This window comes from Triturus cristatus, chromosome 9, assembly GCF_964204655.1.
Source record: "Triturus cristatus chromosome 9, aTriCri1.1, whole genome shotgun sequence".
Classification (NCBI taxonomy): domain Eukaryota; kingdom Metazoa; phylum Chordata; class Amphibia; order Caudata; family Salamandridae; genus Triturus; species Triturus cristatus.
The window spans coordinates 91,753,736-91,772,126 of NC_140592.1; the positions used below are offsets into that span (position 1 = coordinate 91,753,736).

Sequence of the window (18,391 nt, forward strand, 5' to 3'; positions counted from 1 at the left end):
ATGTAGGGACAGCTGACTACATTTTTCAGGCTGGGGCGCGTCGTCATTTCCCTTCTCCCAATTGTCTTTATATTGGGGAATTGCTTCCATAAAACCGGTCCTGCCCATGACCCCCGCCCCCGAGGGTCCTTTAATTGGGCGCTGGACGGGAGGTTTACCATGTTTAGAAGTGGCCAGAGGAAGGAACAGACTGCTTGTTTAAGATGTGCTGATACCGCGCTCAGAAAGGCCATAGATAACGGAGCGGGGAGGGAAGAAGTCAGCTGATCTCAGATACCCAAGGGCAGCATTGAAGCACGCAGGAGTCCGCCCGCATCCCTGCCCGGCTTCCGGTTACGAAACCGCATTCTTTGCATAACTTGCACGTTGCTCACGATTCTATGTCCTGCCACAATTGAATGCAGTAGTTTTACAATCGATGTACACCATCTACACATTTTCTTCTGAAAGTGTACGGAATTGTTGTAAACCATCATTTGCACCATACAAACAAAATCAAAATCACTGTTAGCAGTGTCCTGATCAAAGACCATGTACACAGTGCGCAACCACCCTCCACTTCTGCCTTTCAGTGTACTGGCTAGAGCTGTCTACAGGAGAGCTGTATGTACAGGAGATGGATGCATTGTAAGATCGGTTCCCTACATACGAGTTGAGGAGTCTCATGAGAGGATCTAAAAGCTGGATCAAATTAAATCTGAATTTGATAGCCCAAAAGGTGTCCTGACTCTCCATCCGAGAAACACTTGCAGCAAACACAATGGTATTCAACTTTTAAAGCCACACATGGGGCTTCATCGGATGTTACAGCTCGTAACCAGTTGGCTCGTGAAGTCTGATGTGCATATTGTTCAGGTTTATTTTCGTGAAGCTATGTGCCAAAGTAATTTTTGTAATTTTTTAAAATATTTTTTATATACTGTATGCAATCACAAATACTGTTGCAGGGTTAGCCACAACTGGCACAGGTCGATAGTACAATGCTGTAAATGTGGTTACCCTCTTGCTGGTTAGATTTTGGTAGAGAAGGAAATGTAAGGGGGAAAGGACAGTAAAGTTAGAGATGAGAGAGAGAGAGAGAGAAAGGGGATAGGACAGGCGAATAGAGAGGTATACTTCCTGGGCCTAACATTAGCGTCCGTTACATCCACTGCATTTCGTTTAATCACAACTCGAGGTTTATTGAGTTCGTCTTCGGGTTCCCCCAGGTTCGTACTTGTGATGTGCCAAAGTTTTAGAAGAACAAAAAGTGCGCTTGCATAAACTGCAAGTTCTCCACTAGTATCCTCGTCGCCAGAATGTTGAGCAGCAGAAAGGTGTCTTGTAGTCTTAAATGGATGACTTCACAGCTGGTGACCTCGCTCACATTTGAATATGATGACTGACCATCATACTTTTTTTCTCTATTTTTGTATTTATTTATTATTTAACAAACACTAGTTGATTAAATAGCAGACTGACCGATACTAGGACAAGCTTTAGTTAAAGGCCTGTTACATGCAATACGTCTTTATTGGCAAAATCTGCCAATTGCATGCAGCTGTGTAAGGCAGCAGCTGTGCCAATGGAAGACCAGCCTGGTGTGCTTAGGACGTCCGAACGGTGGTTAAGTGGCCTCATGTCTTGTGTGATAACTTTGGCCTTTAGCTAACAGAGCTTTGCATAGGGAGACGTATAATAGCGAGGCAGTCCAAACCTTTTGCTGTTCACGTCATTGTATTGTGGAATGTCAATACCACTTTTAAGATCTCTGCTGACCGCTCATGTACCGTCAGCTGGGAGGGGAGATGATTACTATAAAGGACTTGGAACCTGCACATTGCTTACCATTTGTTGGCTTCATTATCACTTTTTGCTGCCTCTTAATTGGCCAGCATATGCCAGGCTTCACTTCCTTTTCTTTGTGTGGAGCATGGACCAAGCACAAATTGATACCCGCTGTGATTCAAGCACTTACTATTTCACTTTTTATTTACAGTGGTTAAATATAATTTTATAAGGATTATCACGTACACCTATGCGTTTCAGGACACTTCCTTAGTTTCTATTTCTTGTGTTTATTTCTACATTCACTCTGTTTTCTAACACATTTTGGGGCATTGTTCATCTCTCGCACAACTAAAATGAAATTACATTTTACTTGGGTTGGGTTAAGCAGTTATAAGGTATAAATGCCACACTAGCCATACGTTTACATCTTCATAATATTTGCTGCTGCATGGCTGTTTTCATTACCTTTCAGCAGTTCATCCCCTTAATGCCTAATATCATTATGTTGATTTTAAGTTTGGTTCCTTGTTTAAGTTATTTACACCCACAACTGTACTACTCTGCACTGCGCCACTCTGCACTGCGCCACTCTGCACTGCGCCACTCTGCACTGCGCCACTCTGCACTGCGCCACTCTGCACTGCGCCACTCTGCACTGCGCCACTCTGCACTGCGCCACTCTGCACTGCGATACGCCACTCTGCGATACTCCACTCTGCGATACTCCACTCTGCGATACTCCACTCTGCGATACTCCACTCTGCGATACTCCACTCTGCGATACTCCACTCTGCGATACTCCACTCTGCGATACTCCACTCTGCGATACTCCACTCTGCGATACTCCACTCTGCGATACTCCACTCTGCGATACTCCACTCTGCGATACTCCACTCTGCGATACTCCACTCTGCGATACTCCACTCTGCGATACTCCACTCTGCGATACTCCACTCTGCGATACTCCACTCTGCGATACTCCACTCTGCGATACTCCACTCTGCGATACTCCACTCTGCGATACTCCACTCTGCGATACTCCACTCTGCGATACTCCACTCTGCGATACTCCACTCTGCGATACTCCACTCTGCGATACTCCACTCTGCGATACTCCACTCTGCGATACTCCACTCTGCGATACTCCACTCTGCGATACTCCACTCTGCGATACTCCACTCTGCGATACTCCACTCTGCGATACTCCACTCTGCGATACTCCACTCTGCGATACTCCACTCTGCGATACTCCACTCTGCGATACTCCACTCTGCGATACTCCACTCTGCGATACTCCACTCTGCGATACTCCACTCTGCGATACTCCACTCTGCGATACTCCACTCTGCGATACTCCACTCTGCGATACTCCACTCTGCGATACTCCACTCTGCGATACTCCACTCTGCGATACTCCACTCTGCGATACTCCACTCTGCGATACTCCACTCTGCGATACTCCACTCTGCCATTTTACTGTACAGCACTCCATTCTGCTGTACAACATGGAAAAAAAATTGCAAAGCCATAAGCTATCGCATAGGCGAGTCCTATTGGCTTTGCTAATGCTTGTTTACCTCTTACAATGGTCTTAAAGTCTGCAAGAACTGGAGAGCAAAAATTATAGAGAAACTAAAGAGCTGCAAAAAGGTGTGTGTATATAATTCTATCTAACCAAAATAATTCTCCTCCCATCAAGCAGAAAAGGGACACAGCGGGGCTTCAAAGACTTTTATTCGAAGATTTGGGCATGACTCCTTCCTCAGATGCCTCAATCTTTGCGCAGCCTCTAAGTAGTGTCTTTTATAGGCGCCTCCTTCCCCAATGGTGAAGTGCGTACCTGAACCGCGTTTACCTGCCGCCTGACAACGGTAGTATAAATATACTTAACAGTGGATATGCTATAAGGACCTGCACATCGTAAAGTATACGCTGTAATGCAATGAGTTATTCATAACAGTTGTATTGGGTGCTAGCAAATCACCACATACTCATCCACTAAGAGTAATAGTCAAACGTAGCGGCACGCCTTCTCACCAACCTCCCCTCCAGAGTGTCCGCCAAGCCGGCCCTCAAAGCTCTGCACTGGCTCCCTGTGCGCCAAAGGGTGCAATTCAAAGCGATGTGCACAACACATAAGCTGATCAACGGTACTGGCCCCGAGATTCTCAGAAAAATAATTACCCCCTACACAACAACCAGATCTCTACGATCTCAGAATGAGAACCTGGCCAGTATACCTAGATTTAAAAAGACTCGCACAGGAGGACGACAATTCTCCGTACAGGCGGCTGCTGGATGGAACGCCCTTCCACGGACCCTCAGACTTGAACCTAACTATCTGGCTTTCCGCAAGAAACTTAAAACACACCTATTCCCTAAATAGTGTTCCCTTATGAGTACCTCTCCCCCCCCCCCCCCCCCTTCCCCTCAACAGGATTGCAAATTCACAGCGCGGGGATGCCCTTTGGTCACCAGGCGCTTTAGAAATCGCTATTAAATTAAAATCTCAGAGAATACAAGATTCCAAAGATGTTGAAATTTGTCAAGAAGGCGATGCAGCACTTTTGGGGTGTGCTGCATCGCCTTCTTGACGCCTGACAACGGTAGTTCGAGTTGAAAAACTACCAGTCCCACAATGCTGCACGTTAACAGATGTCTATCACCAGACTCCTTTTATCAGAGGGCTAAAATCAGCATGTACATATACCCAAACACTTTAGTACACTTTCAAACTCACTGGGAAATTTGAGTTGGATAAAGGACCCCAGATACCTATGCCAGAAATTGCCTTCCCATCTGTCTACAGCGACTTTCGAAGGGATTTACTCCACTCTAACAGTTGCATCCCTTATTTCTCGCTGCCAGAGAGGGACAAACCGTGTTGGTGCATGTAGCAATGTTATTCTGGGAGCAAGCATCCATGCCTGTGTCCTGTCAATCAGACTCATTTTAAGAGTCTTGAACTGTGAATATTTCCGACCTTACTCTGAGCGTCACTCATTGGATAACATTGGTCATACATGTCAATGATAATTTAAGTCCTGGTGCCTAGCTTCGTAGTTGTTGGGACCTTGTGTTTTTTTTGTTCCTATTTACAAAGTAAAGCACTAACATGACATGGAAGCAGTCCATTATGTCTTACTGATTCTAAATATCTTAGCTCTTCCACCTCCATTGAGTAAGCATTCACCGCTTGCACTCAGTACACTAATGGCTATCCAGTTTGGAGTGCACCATTACTTTGGCCATTGGACAACAGTGGTAAACAGTAGCTGCACCAGGAAAATGTCCAGTAACCTCAGAGTGCCCTAGCACCCCAAGAAGGACTCCGTGGCACCCTCCTATAACAGTTCAGTCCCTCATGACCTCTTGCCTGTGACATTGTTATTCAGCTCATCAGTCCTCCTTATGCAGCCTCAAGAATCAGTGTGTGTGTGTGTATATATATATATATATATATATATATATATATATATATATATATATATATACTATCCCGCTCGGTGGTTGGACGCCTCTGAATGAGATTTACGTTGCTTGCTGGGAAGTGAAGCCCGTAATACATCCCCAAATGGATGCGCTTGCATTCTGTGCTGTATTAAGGCTCTCCATGAGCCCCGAAAGTTCTGCTGCCATTAAACCTTTACCTGCAGCCAACAAGAGGAGCCCCTCAATCAGGAACTCCGTTTCCCCCTTGCCTAGGGGTGGTGCAGGCTCAGCGGTAGGACGACCGCTAAATATCACGCTCGGTGGGGTAGGTCCAAAAATCGAGCCGCATTCTGAAACTGGTATGCTTTCCCCATAAATCTTTTATTTCAAGTACAGGCAGTAGCTCTTTCCAGTCATTTAAAGCATCTAACCGCAGCCCAACGCGTTTCGAGTTGCCCTCTTCCTCCAGGGGTCATGCAGTTAATAAGCGCATTGCTGTCTTCACCTGCCAATATCTTACGCCATGATTGAACGCCTCTGAATGACATTTACGTTGCTTGGTGGGAAGTGAAGTCCGTAATATATCCCCAAATGGATGCGCTTGCTTTCTCTAGGACGACCGCTAAATATCACGCTTGGAGGGGTAGGTCCAAAAATCGCACTCGAAACGCGTTGGGCTGCGGTTAGATGCTTTAAATGACTGGAAAGAGCCACTGCCTGTACCTGAAATAAGTGCTTTATGGGGAAATGCATACAGGTTTGTGAGTGCGGCTCGATTTTTGGACCTACCCCACCGAGTGTGTGTAGGATTATATTCATATTCTATCCTTGTACCAATAGGTTGTCATGAAGTTCGGTATATGGGCCGGCCCATTGTCTCCACTAGTCATTCAAGCAAATTTCTGCGGTGATTCATATTCATCCAGGTTGAGCTTCAAGGTTGTTTCTGATCAGGACTATAAATCGGATTTAAGCAATTGCAACATACTTTCTTCTGGGGGTGGTGATCTCATTCTGTTGCCCTATCTTCATCCCACGTCTTTGTTGTCTTCTGCAATCGCCAAGCCTGAAATGTCGCTCTCGTGTGACGGTGATATCAACCTTGGTTGTCAAGATGACTAGGTGTATATACAATATAGAGGTCTCCTCGACCAAAATATTTGGTGCATTCCTTTCTCACATTAAAGGCTACCTGAAGCCAGTATCCTGGAGTGCAAAGTCTGCAGGCATCGGACAACCTTGGATGCCTCTCACTGTACATGATCCGCTAGATGGAGAATGATCACGCAGGATGTTGGGTCTGTATTGAATACTCAATATAGTGATTCTAGCCTAGTACTTTCGGACTGGGTAGTGCGAGTGCACTTTGTAATCAGTATAGTCTGTGGAGCACATTGTTATATCTCCAGCAGTCTACAGTTCAAATATCTGGCCAGCAAAGCGACAATTGATCCACTCTGCTGACCCTAACCCGCCCTTGTTATCCTCCCTGTGGGACAGGATTAGATTTCTGAACATTATTATGCCCACTCCTCTGAGAGCGAATGTGCAATACTCCTATTAAGTAGTGGACTTTGTAGCGCTGCCCAATTTATGTTTATCCTTAGTGCGAAATCTCTTAAACGTGAGCTAATTAAATCTTTTCTTGTCTGAGCCATTGGAAAATACACTTGTGTTTAGCTGAGCTGTTGATGCCCTTTGTATTGAGTTACAATCCTAAGAGTAGCAGGCACCCATATCGGGGACTCTGGGTGGGTCGCAAACTCAGTCTCGCCACAAAGTGTGCACACCACAGCTGGTCACAATAACGGAGTGTGTAAATGCCTGCAGTTTTGTTGGGATGGTACCATTTAGGCCACAGTGCAGCTTCTGATACAGTTGCAAACTTTTTCCTCTCTCCAAAGTGTCTTCCAGGAAGTATGCAGCATATTACAAAGGTCATGTCTCAATGTAAACGTTCCTAAAGAGAACTGCACTCGGGCTCTTATAGTGAACCCATCATATTTAATTCCAACTGGTGATTGCGGAGAAGCTTTCTAGACGTGGTGGAGCTTTTCGGCTCTTCTCCCCCAGTGTAGGTACCTGGACCAACCAACGGTGTGTAGGGCTTTCTCCTACTAGCCATCCTATGATCATGCCATTAGGCTCCATTACTTTGTTACACTCCGTATGATTATTTCTGTCTCTTAGTGGCGGGGTTGTGCGGTTAGCACTTTCTTTGGGTCTCCGATTGGTCTGCAGACGAGTGCTAGTAACCCTCCGTGCTCCACTGTCTTTACTACACTTGCACTGTTCCCCTGGTAACTATAAATTCTCTAATGACTCATTACTGTTCGCATCAGTTGACTGTGCTAAGTCGAAGCTCGCAAGCACTGAATGTAATGCCATTGATTGTGTTTCCGGATACGTGTTCAGAAACTCCAGACCTATGAATGGAAGTCGCTGTGGAATTTGGTTCTCCCAAGCAGATAACTTTTTTTATGTTTTTTGTCTTTGTAGGTGCCCCAGCACCCTATCCACCCGCACCGGAGCAATACGGGCCGCCTATGATGGGAGCACCAGGACCCTATCCACCCCCTGGAATGGGTGGACCACAAATGGCAGTGGCTGTAAATGCGCCGACCCTTAATCTGATGTTTGATAATGTACCTGGATATGAAGGTGTTGGTGGTGGAGGTAGGATTCAGTTCCTGTTCTGTTGTTTTTGGCCAAGATGAATTACGGTGTTACACCAAGTGCTTCCAGAGCATCCTAAGTTATTATCCCAGTGGCCAATTGTGTACATCCGATTGTTTGCATGCCGAAATCAAACTACTTCTAGTTAGTCGTTCTTCCTATCGGATTAACTAAGAGTGTTGTAACTCCATATATAGTCCGGCTATATTGTCTAAGCTAACTGAATGGGCTGGGGAAGGACTGCAACTGAGAAGATTCCTGTTCTACCTGCCCAGATAACTCCGTTTAGAGTTTGGTCGGCATGGAGTTTTTTAAATGTTGTTCTTGCTAAAGCTTAATTTGTAAGGCCAAAAGCTTTTCATGTTTGACTTTCCAAATCCCAGAATATGGATCGGCTGCCCACTCTTCGTACTCCGAGAGCCAAATGCCTTCTTGACTTTCCTGTTTGCAGGGCACCAGTATTTTGTCCGTGGGACAGTCCACTGCCGAATGCGAGTCTTATTTTCCACCCAGTTTGGAGTGCAATAATATTGTGATTCTGGAATAAAAGATGTAAGCATTGCCAGGAAAAATGTAACACAAAGTAACCTCTGACCCAAGACAAAGCCCCCAAAGTCCTAAATTTTTAAGCTGCCTGAAAGTACATTAACCCCTTGAGTGACCCGCCCTTTCCCCGCCCTGTGCCGGCCCTTTCATTAGCGGGCGGGGTTCATGACGAGACCATCTCGTCATGGGCACTCAAGAGGTTAAACATTCCTTCTGATGCTGTTCTAGTATTAAAAATGTCCTGAGAGGTTCTAAGATGCTTTTTCCTTGTATTTGATTTTGGCCTTCAATTTTCGTTTTCTTTAGACCACGCGATGGTAGCGAGAAACTCTCAAACGGACCACAGAGGCTCTTTATGGATAATCTTGAGTCCTTGGACCTTCCTTATATTGTGCTCAGACAGTGCACAGTTTGAGTGTTCCCTCCTGCTCAGTTAATTTCATGTCCAATACGTCTACCTTCTCGCATCAATGAGTGGCCATCTTTTTTGATCCTATTGCGTTGATCCAGCTGCTGAATCCAAGCCTTTCTGTTCTGCAGTCTTGCGTAGGAGCCCCCCTACTCGTATGTCCAAGCTTAGTTTGTGTTGTATGAATCTTGGACCTCTTGTTAGCAGAGCGCTTTTGTCTGAGGCTTGGATGGTTACTTTGTCCATGGGGGTGCAGTGATGAGAATTTGAATGCCAAGATAGAGGCCACAGCAATGACTTTGACCTTGACATCCAACTTTGTTTTGATTTTTGTTGACACTTCAAACCACTATATCTAGCATGGCCGGCTCAGGTCTACAGTCTCCTTTTACATTAACTGCATCTTTTTTTGTTACGGTTCTTTGATTTCTCGTATCAGTCCCTTCATCATGGATTTGGGTTTTGAGCACAAGAGAAGTTGCTGGAGAGAGGATGAGTTTCATCTCGAGTATCTAGGACCTCTGAATTTAAATGTTAGGTCAAGAAGAGACAATTGCTTCTCTTGCTCCGGTTTCATCATCCGTAATGGAATTGTGAGGCGGCTGCCCTCGCAGTACGTCTGTAACTGCACTAAGGGCCTCAGGGGCTGGAGGACCCCAGTGATGAGGGCCAATATTTAATTTTAGATGTGGCCCCTGGGTAATTGGGCACTGCTGGTGGGACCTGTTTATTCTAAGGTCCAAACCGGTCACTGTGCTAACGCCAGAGTAATTTGTTTCAGAAGGGCAGGGTTTCGTATTTTAATAGTATAGCTTGGTCTGGTGGCTTAATGGACAAATGCATCCCACTGTAGGGCATGTGTTCTGCCTCATGGTCACAGGTTAAAATCGCGCAGGTCCACTAACTCTTTCATCCTTCTGAGGTCGATTTTAAAATGAGTACCAGTGAGTTGGGTAACAATTAACATCTGTTATTCAGTACCAAGATGCCCTTGGGTGCACGTGCGCTTTACAAATACGCGTTCTGTTATGGGGCATGCCTTTATTACCCTCCTCACCAGGATAAAGGGCATAGGGGAGAGGCGGGTAGTGTGGTTTTCATGTGGGTGACCAGGTGCCGCCTGAGGAGGTGATAGCTCCACCTTTATATAGACACTGGAAAGCTAGAGTGGAGGAAAAGCTGGAAAGGCAAACATTGTGACCAATACGTATGTAACCAACCCATGAACAGCTTTCACAGATTGTGAATCACTGGTGTAGAGAAGGGGTAGCCAAATGTTGGTTTATTGGTTAAATGACACCCTGATCTGTAAATGGTGGTAAGAGGTGTTATTACAATTATACAATGAAACCTACCGGCCTCATCCTCTTTTGGCTCATTCCCAACCTACTTAAGTGCAAACATGTTGTTACACTAACATTAGTTATATGGACCCAAGAAACAAGTCTTAATTGAAAAGATGGGGAAAAAAAAAATCCTCAATTTTTGGACAGCCCAGGGTTAAATTATGAACTGATCCAGTAGGGGGCAGGTTGGACTCCGCTCCATGCATATTGTAGTGGTTAGCACTGATTTTTTTATTTTTTTTTTTTATTTTATTTTTATTTGGTTTGTTGTTCCATACAATAATTGCTTTCCATAACATTACAATTTGCATGACGGTACAAAATAGCCACACAAAAAAAAACCTTGCTAATCTGTTTGACACAACCATATGACATCAGCGTGCAGATTATTGCTATGTATTACAGTGGCATAGTTATTTCGTGCCTTAGCTCCCACATGTAAAATCAACAAATGGCAAACCCTAGTGTCATGATCGCCTGTTCACGTTTCTGTAACATTGTATCCAGTGTACAGTTTTAATAAATAATTCCATGCATCAATATAGTTGGTTGTAAACAGTATGCTTAACGCAGACGTCGTCGGAAGACGCAATGGAAACCCATGGCTAGTCACTTCGATCCCCAGCGTTGAGGCTTCGGAATGAAAAATGAGAGGATGGGGGTGCACCAATAAGACTTTCATTTTCCAATAAACATCTCCTAACAACCTATTCAACAAAAAAATAAAAGGGGGCTGTCATTGACTTAAAAATGCTGTGATATGCTTCGCTGGGCTACGCATAGGTCCGCGCGTCGCTATCCCCGCAGTGGGGGAGCGCATCAGATTGTAGTGGCTAGCCCTGATGGCAATCTTTAGTTCTGCAGTGGTTCCAGTGGAAAGACTTCTCTGCTGTTGGTGTGAAGCTATCCAGTGCTCGGTTCAGAACAAAAAACAATATTTGTACAACACAAAATAAAGGAAACCTGACCCAGGAGTTCTGCCAAGAGTCACTGCTCTTTCCTATGCATACTGTGGCCCCCGCCTTAACGTTCAGTGTGCAGTGCAGTGTTAAGGGCCTCACTGGTTGTTCATGCTGAAAAATGGCGTTGCCGCCTCCTCCCCATGCTGGCTGGCAGCCATGTCTGTTTTGTTACACAGGAGCATGTTTCTGAAAGAGTTCTTCCTGTTCCTGCTGCTTCAATTGTTTCTTTTATTTGTAGACGGAATATGGCTTCCTCCTCCACCGGTTCCCGCCCTTCCAAGCGACGTCCCTGCTCCCAACATAGAGTGGAGGTAAGGGGGGGCTGTCATGTTATTGGCTGTGTGCATATGGTTTGCTTTGCCATGGGTAACTGGTCTGGCCATGGTCCGTTTCTTCTCTGGTCAATCAGAAAAAACAGGAATGACAGCGACGAGTTATTGCTGTGTCTTGTGTTACCTACTTTGTGTACTTATTCGAGTTACTGCTATGAATGGATGACGTTCAGTTTTACGCAGTTTTGAATAAAGTTGTCCCTATGTTACTTAAAATGCAACCGACTCATAGGAGATGTTTTAAGCGGCATTACCGTAACCTTTGCAATGAATTCCAAGCCGGTTTGATTTATAGAAACCTACTGATAGTAAGAGCAAGTGGGCACTTCAGGAATTTATTATTTACAGGTCACATTGCTGGTTGCCATTTTTATAATGTTGGGTTCATTTTTTTCCACCAAGGCTCTGTCATTGCAAGTCTGCGGTGGCAGGGTATGACGTCATGACTGCCGCTGATCACCCCCAGTTAATTGCAGCTGTCTCTTGTTAGGATTGCCCTGTAATAGCTGCCAATTCTGCTTCCGACAAGTGTGTGTGTAGGACTAGATGAAAATAAACCATACACCTGATATTGTACCTGAATATGATGTGTGCATGGGATCAGGTGGGTAATTCTCTCCTTCACAGCGAGCTTTCACCAGTGGGCTTGCATACCTGGTCCCGCCGCTCCTTCAGTTGCACTTTTCCCCTTTGTTTTCCTTTTGTAGTGCAAGGTTGTGTGACAATCGAGTAATAGCGCCGAGGTCCAGCTACTAAGCTGTTTAGGAGCTAGCTGAGACCGTCATACCTGGGTTTGGCTCATAATATAAATATCACCTGATCCACATAACCTACTGGCATAGTAAACCGCATCTTTTTGTCAAATGCTATAGTCCATGCCCACTCCTTCCTCTGCTCTTTTGAGGCATGATGCACCATGTGAAATACTTCATTGTGTACTGAAAGCCATACATGTGTTATACTGTGTTGGAGATGTTGTAAACCTCTTGGATTAATCGAATCTGCCACCGATCATTTCCAGTGAGTAGCATGCTTGCTCCAAGGGTTTAGATGGTCTTTGCTAAAGTCACCAGATGGGTGCATGTAATTGGGACTCTGTTTCTGAGTCCTGGACCTTTCTACTAACATCGTTGTTTTCTGGTGTTTAAATGATGTGAACCAAGACCACAACTTCTAGGACGCACTGGTGTGTTTTTAATATGACCATTCTGTTTTCTTCTTGCTTACATAAGTGAGGAAAGGTAAGCGATTTCCTTATTTTGCTTGTAAGATGCGAAGTCCTTTGAAACTATTTTGGTCTTGAGCTGTTGGGTGATAGATGTTTATTGACGAACCATATTTTTGTTATCTAGGCTCTGAGTTTAAATGAAGTGTGCAACCTGATTGACAGGTTCAAAAATTGTACGATTAGAAGATTACAAAGTTCTCTTCTGATGGCGGAATTTGTTGCAGCTTGACACATTCTACTCCGCAGCAGCTGCTACCTGTTAGCAGCAGTGGGGCGGGGCAAGGAAGGTAGAATGGGGGGGCAAATTGGATAAAAAAAAAAAAAATCACTTACCTTAGGGCTGGCCGCCACCTCTCCTATGTTCTCTTCCTGGCTCCTTGAGGGACCGAGGAAGCGCCAGGACTCCCAGGCTCCCTGCAGCCAACCACAATGCTGCAATGCAGCATTGTGCTTGGTCAGCATGCATGGAGAACACAGTACGTGCGCATGACTGTTTTGAGAGGGCCGACCAAACCGTGATTGCGCACTTAGGAGTGAGCAAACCACTCCTCCCATTGCTCTGAGAGCAGCCCCGCCCCACAAAGACGCCGCAACAGGGAAAACTAAAAGGATGATAACCTCAGGGTATGATCATGTTTATTTTTACTTCACTGCAAAAAGCAGTGGGGCGATGCTCCTCCGCCTTAGCGGAGCAGCCGCCACTGTTTCTACTACGAGGAATGGAACCGAGGGTGAGCCCAAGTGGTGGTTGTACAAAATATATGGATGGCCTACAAACATATAAGCTTGTTGGCATATGCATGTGTTTTCCATAGCCATCCTCTGACACTCCCAAAATGTTTTGGGGAAATTGTTTCCAGGGTAGGAGCGAAAATTGGAAAACCCCCACATTTAAATTGACGTATAGGACAAAGGTTGGAGCAAAATATTTTATAAAGAATTGCACATTTCTGCCATTCTTGAGCAGATTGTCCACCTCGCTGGAATTCTAAGTATAAAGGAGGATCAGTGCTCCTAGAAACTTAAGACCGAGGCAGGTTTCCATTACTCCTCCCTGGGAGTTTTAGAAGTCTTGTGATCTTTTTAAAAATATTCCAAACGTGAGCGAGAGCCTATTGATTTCGGACTTGTACAAAAGTCCTTTTTGAATGTGGCCTAGTGTCAGGATTCCACAGGGGACTAAAAGAGTTAGTTCATAATACACCAGACATACTTTAAGTAATTTTAACCATCTCTGTTGAATATTTCTTGACTATTTGACACCGATTGAAGAAAATGCCTTCCTTTGACCAAAACTGGGACGGAGCAATCCTTCCTTCTCCGTTTCTCGTGGAAGAGTTAGTAATGTAGTTAATAAACTTGTGTTGGAAGTGGCAGATGAAATGCATACAAGACCACACATGACCGCATCTTCTGGGTTGGCGTTGAGTCTTCTTCAGCTGTCTTTCGGGGGAGTGCAACGGGTGCAGATACACAGGGGTATCCAGAACTGGGTTTGCTAAACAAATAACTGAACAGTAAGCATTAAAATGATTTTTTTTTTAAATTTACTGTCTTTTCAGCATCACCTGCATTTCCGAAGATGCCGCCAAAGAAGCCTTTCTAAAGTATGCTGGCAGCAAGTGCTGCTACAGTACAAGCCCAGCGAAGGACATGCTGTTAAAGGATCTCCAGCCATTTAACACCTATCGAGTATGTATGACTTGTAAAGAACTGAGCAGCTTGTTTCACCTATTATTTGAATTCAAAAGCAGATTTTTATGTATGGCTGATAGTGATCAAGGTACATGGAGTGCCTATGGGTGAACAATAAAATCATCGGACGCATGGGGTTTTCTCGTAGCAAGAAAGAGGAGTGGGAGGTTTTTTCCTCATATGTTGTCCTGACATGGTGCACAAACATGCATTGTTACAGTCTTGATCATGGATGGCGCCAAGCTTTTTTCATTTTCTTTTTAAAGTCCCATCACCAAACTTAGTCTCTTTTGATTTATGAGAGTTTCTAACACCTCACATAATCTTCCTGATTTTAAAAAAATTCATTTTCATATATGTAGAATAAAAACAATTTCTCATTTCTCTGCAATGACCATGTATCCACTTGACTCGTCGTTCAGCTAAGTTATCTATTTTGTTATTTGGTCTTCATGCAGCTTTAATGTGAATAACAACCCTTTGTCGTAATTATAAATGTATACATTTCAGTGGGGTTTACTGAAAAGTTCTTCATAAATTCCATTTATATTCCCGTAGTTGACCATGTTGTTCTGAATTCTAAATAATTGATTATCAGAGGGTACCCAGTTAGTCTTATAGTTTAACTCTCTTCCTTTAGAATATTTTTTTCATAACCGGTTTCTGACATCTATGATCCTCATCACATTTCTTTGTGTTTTGTGATATGAAACTTTTTTACTGTTTGATATCAACTTGCAACAGCAAATGCTTTCAAACATTATATGTACATACAGTTCCTCATCTGCATTGAACCTAAATGGAGAATGTGTTTGTAAGCTAATGTTGTATTTTGACTGTAGGTTTTTTAACGTTTGTGTTCTATCTACTTCACTGAATTTTTTGTGACTTGATCAGTTGTATAATAGTGGAGAGTTCTACAGGTGTTATGATTTTTCACACAATGCCGCTTCAAATGATTGATCTCCATGATTGCTTTCAGGTATTTGTACCAAAGTGTTTTTCAAGGTACACACTGTATTCTTGGATAAGATTACAACAACATTCTAATATGTATGCAATATATTAGCTCAAACGAGTATTTCTGCTGTGCATTTATATTGTTTAGCAGGTCTCTCTTGATATGATTTAATATTGTGACCTATTTTGCAGGCTTTGCCTTTTATAGCATTCGCAAAAGACTTTTCTTTGATTTGACCTAATTTGTGCCTTTGAAAACCAACTGGGGCTTGCATAAACTCTTCACACAGTTTACCTCATTTTGGTTCACTATATAAAGAGCCTGATTTCTACAGGGTCCTGAGAGGCGGTAATTAAGAATGTAATTATCGTAGGAAAGGTTGTCCAGTGTTTGAGAGCACTAGTATGCCAGTGCCCATGCTGGATTGACCATGACAATCAACATTTGTGGCAACCTTCCAAAAGAAAATGTGTGCCACTCATTGAACTGTATATGCTATAGTATAAATAGGGCCCCTAGAAAAATCAGGAATGTAGAGGTTTGCTACATGTATGGCATTTACAAGGCCTTGTTATCTGCTACATCAGTGTATTCTGGTCTGCCCTTACCTAGATGGCTTGCTGTTGAAGGGAATGGAAGGATGCAGGTAATCCTGTTCACAAGATGAACCAAGGCAAACCTAAGGCACACTATTTTATGTAGTATACCCAGGACCTCTCTCGGACACATTCCATGCTATATGTGAAATATCCCACAGCCTTACAGAGAACCGAAATCTTGTCTCTCTTACCTTAGGATCACCTGCCCCCAAATTTCAGCATACATGTGTTCTGGTGAGAGGGCAAGAGCCACTCTTGGCTGTGGGCTTAGCTACCCTTTGTGATCATTCCTGCGTTAGCACAGCTTTTATACTCTGCTTGTAAACATTGTGCGAAATTAAGGGAAACTTCGGTGAATTCACAAACTAGTTAGGATGCTGAGAGCAATATTGAATCAATGGCTATAAAAAGTCCAAATCGGCAGAGTGGCACAGCTGTCCTCCTGTGAAGAATTTTATCCTTAAAAATGAACAGACCGTTTGCCCAAGATCACACAGCCTTGCAGGTGTTCATGCCATCATTCGATCTGATTCCATGTTTCACAGTCGGCAAAGATGTCTCTAGACCACTTCTCTGAGTACATTTCGATATATGAAATTGAATGAGTAAGGCCTTCATGCCTAATGCATAAGTAGTGTTTTCAGTTGGCTGTTGCGGTGCCCCTAGTGGGCGTGGATGGTAGTTGGTATCTTTGCCTAACGAGTACCAAGCATTCCAATCCTGCCCCCTTCAAGCTTCTTGTACTCTTCCCTTTGTGGGAGAAGTTCAGTTTATATTTTGATTCGTAGGGGGAGAGTTTCTTGGGTGAGTAGTCATTTTATTGATCCCAGGGCATTCTCTGAAAATATAATGCGTGTTTGTTGCCTTTTTTTAAACTTTTCATGCTTTCTAAATGTAGGTATATATTTTTTTTTCCTTCTAGTATCGGCTTGAAACTTTTACTGAGTCCAGAAACACTGGCTGGAAAAACGTGCCTTATAACGGTGAGTGACTTATATATATTTTTGAGTGATTGCATATGGATTCAGAAGTGATCCCTTCAATTGATTGGAACATGACTGGACATTAATCATTTGTTCAGTGCCCTGTACATAGGGAGGTGGTGGATAGATTTTGTGATGATTCCATCTCTTGTAGAGTATGAGATAGGCGCTATTTAGTTTCTTACGGCTTTTCTATATAAAGTCTTTAGACCTTTCAGACTATGGTCTATAAACTGAAGGCATGCCCACACAGAGAGGTCTAGTAGCCTACTCTTGAGGGGCCTGGCCTCACTAGACACAAACCTTTCCCCGGGTGGTTGTTTTAACAAAACCATGTAGCACTTTGCGTAGCATGTGCCTCTAGAAACGCTTCAAGTACCAAATGCATTCAAGTTACCAATGACAGACCAACAGCATTGTGATGCTAAAGGTAAAAATGCCAGGCCTTAATGTAGATCCTAAAGTAAATCTGACATAGCCTGGGTGCATATTCGCTGCAATATAGAGGTGCCAGTGTAAAGAAAAAGTATGAGTTTACTCTTTAGTAGAACTACTTTGTCTTTCATATATATATATATAGCTCAACTCTGAATTGTTGTTTTTATGCACACCCTTGCCACTTAGTTCTTTTAAGTTGGTACAAAACACATTTTGTTTGGATCTCGCTGAATCAATTTCCAGTTCGTTGGAGTGCGCAGAAGGCATCCACTATCCTCATACCATATGTCTTGTTTTGCTCGCATTTCTTCCCTCTTCTTCAATCTCATCCATATACCTTGCCTTAATGTATTTATATATGTATTAAATCTGCTTTGTTGCTGCAGTATCCGTGCACTAAAATGATGGTGCCCGCAAAAGCAAGTACTTTAGGTCTTAAATCCGTTTTTTCTTATAAGAGAGATATGTTGGTATAGTGTTAAATATGGACTATTGAAATGTTAAAATATACCACTATACCACTCCCAAATGTTACTTGCATTTTCATGGTGATGGTCACAACATAGTGAAGGCATTGTTTTTGTGTGCTTTTTCTCTGGCTACCTCTAGAAAAATTCTAAATTAATATTGATTGAGAGCGCCAAAAATTAGCAATTGATTGTTGCATTTTTTGGATGTTACTGTCCGCTATGTAAAAGAAAATGTTTAGCCAAGATTAGCATTTGTGTGTTGGTTGCACCCGTTTATACAAACACAACATTTTGAATTCAGCTGCCAACAGTTGGGCTGGATGATCTGTTCTAGTTTGTTTACCGACTTGTTGCCATTGTGCATCTAATTTTCCGAAACATTTTGGAGCGCATATGCCATATACAGCGAGTAATGCTAAAGGGCTGTGAAAGCTATCTTCAACAAACGCAGCAGACATTCGTCATAAGTGAGACTTTTATGATGTATGAAAGACCACTGAGGTTCCTTGCAGTGGCTCTTAAGAAATTTAAGAAAAATCAATTC

The 18,391-nt window shown here is 43.5% G+C and overlaps 1 protein-coding gene across 1 annotated transcript in view; it reads left to right on the forward strand.

The window, feature by feature from the left end:
* Window positions 1–18,391, forward strand: part of LOC146797465 (protein SSUH2 homolog) — a 219,989-nt gene that overhangs the window by 90,463 nt on the left and 111,135 nt on the right. Inside the window, exons 3-6 of the mRNA XM_085624491.1 lie at window positions 7,702–7,878; window positions 11,380–11,452; window positions 14,264–14,393; window positions 16,879–16,939. Of these exons, the coding sequence (XP_085480617.1) occupies window positions 7,702–7,878; window positions 11,380–11,452; window positions 14,264–14,393; window positions 16,879–16,939 (441 nt within the window). The remainder of the gene's footprint in view (window positions 1–7,701; window positions 7,879–11,379; window positions 11,453–14,263; window positions 14,394–16,878; window positions 16,940–18,391) is intronic.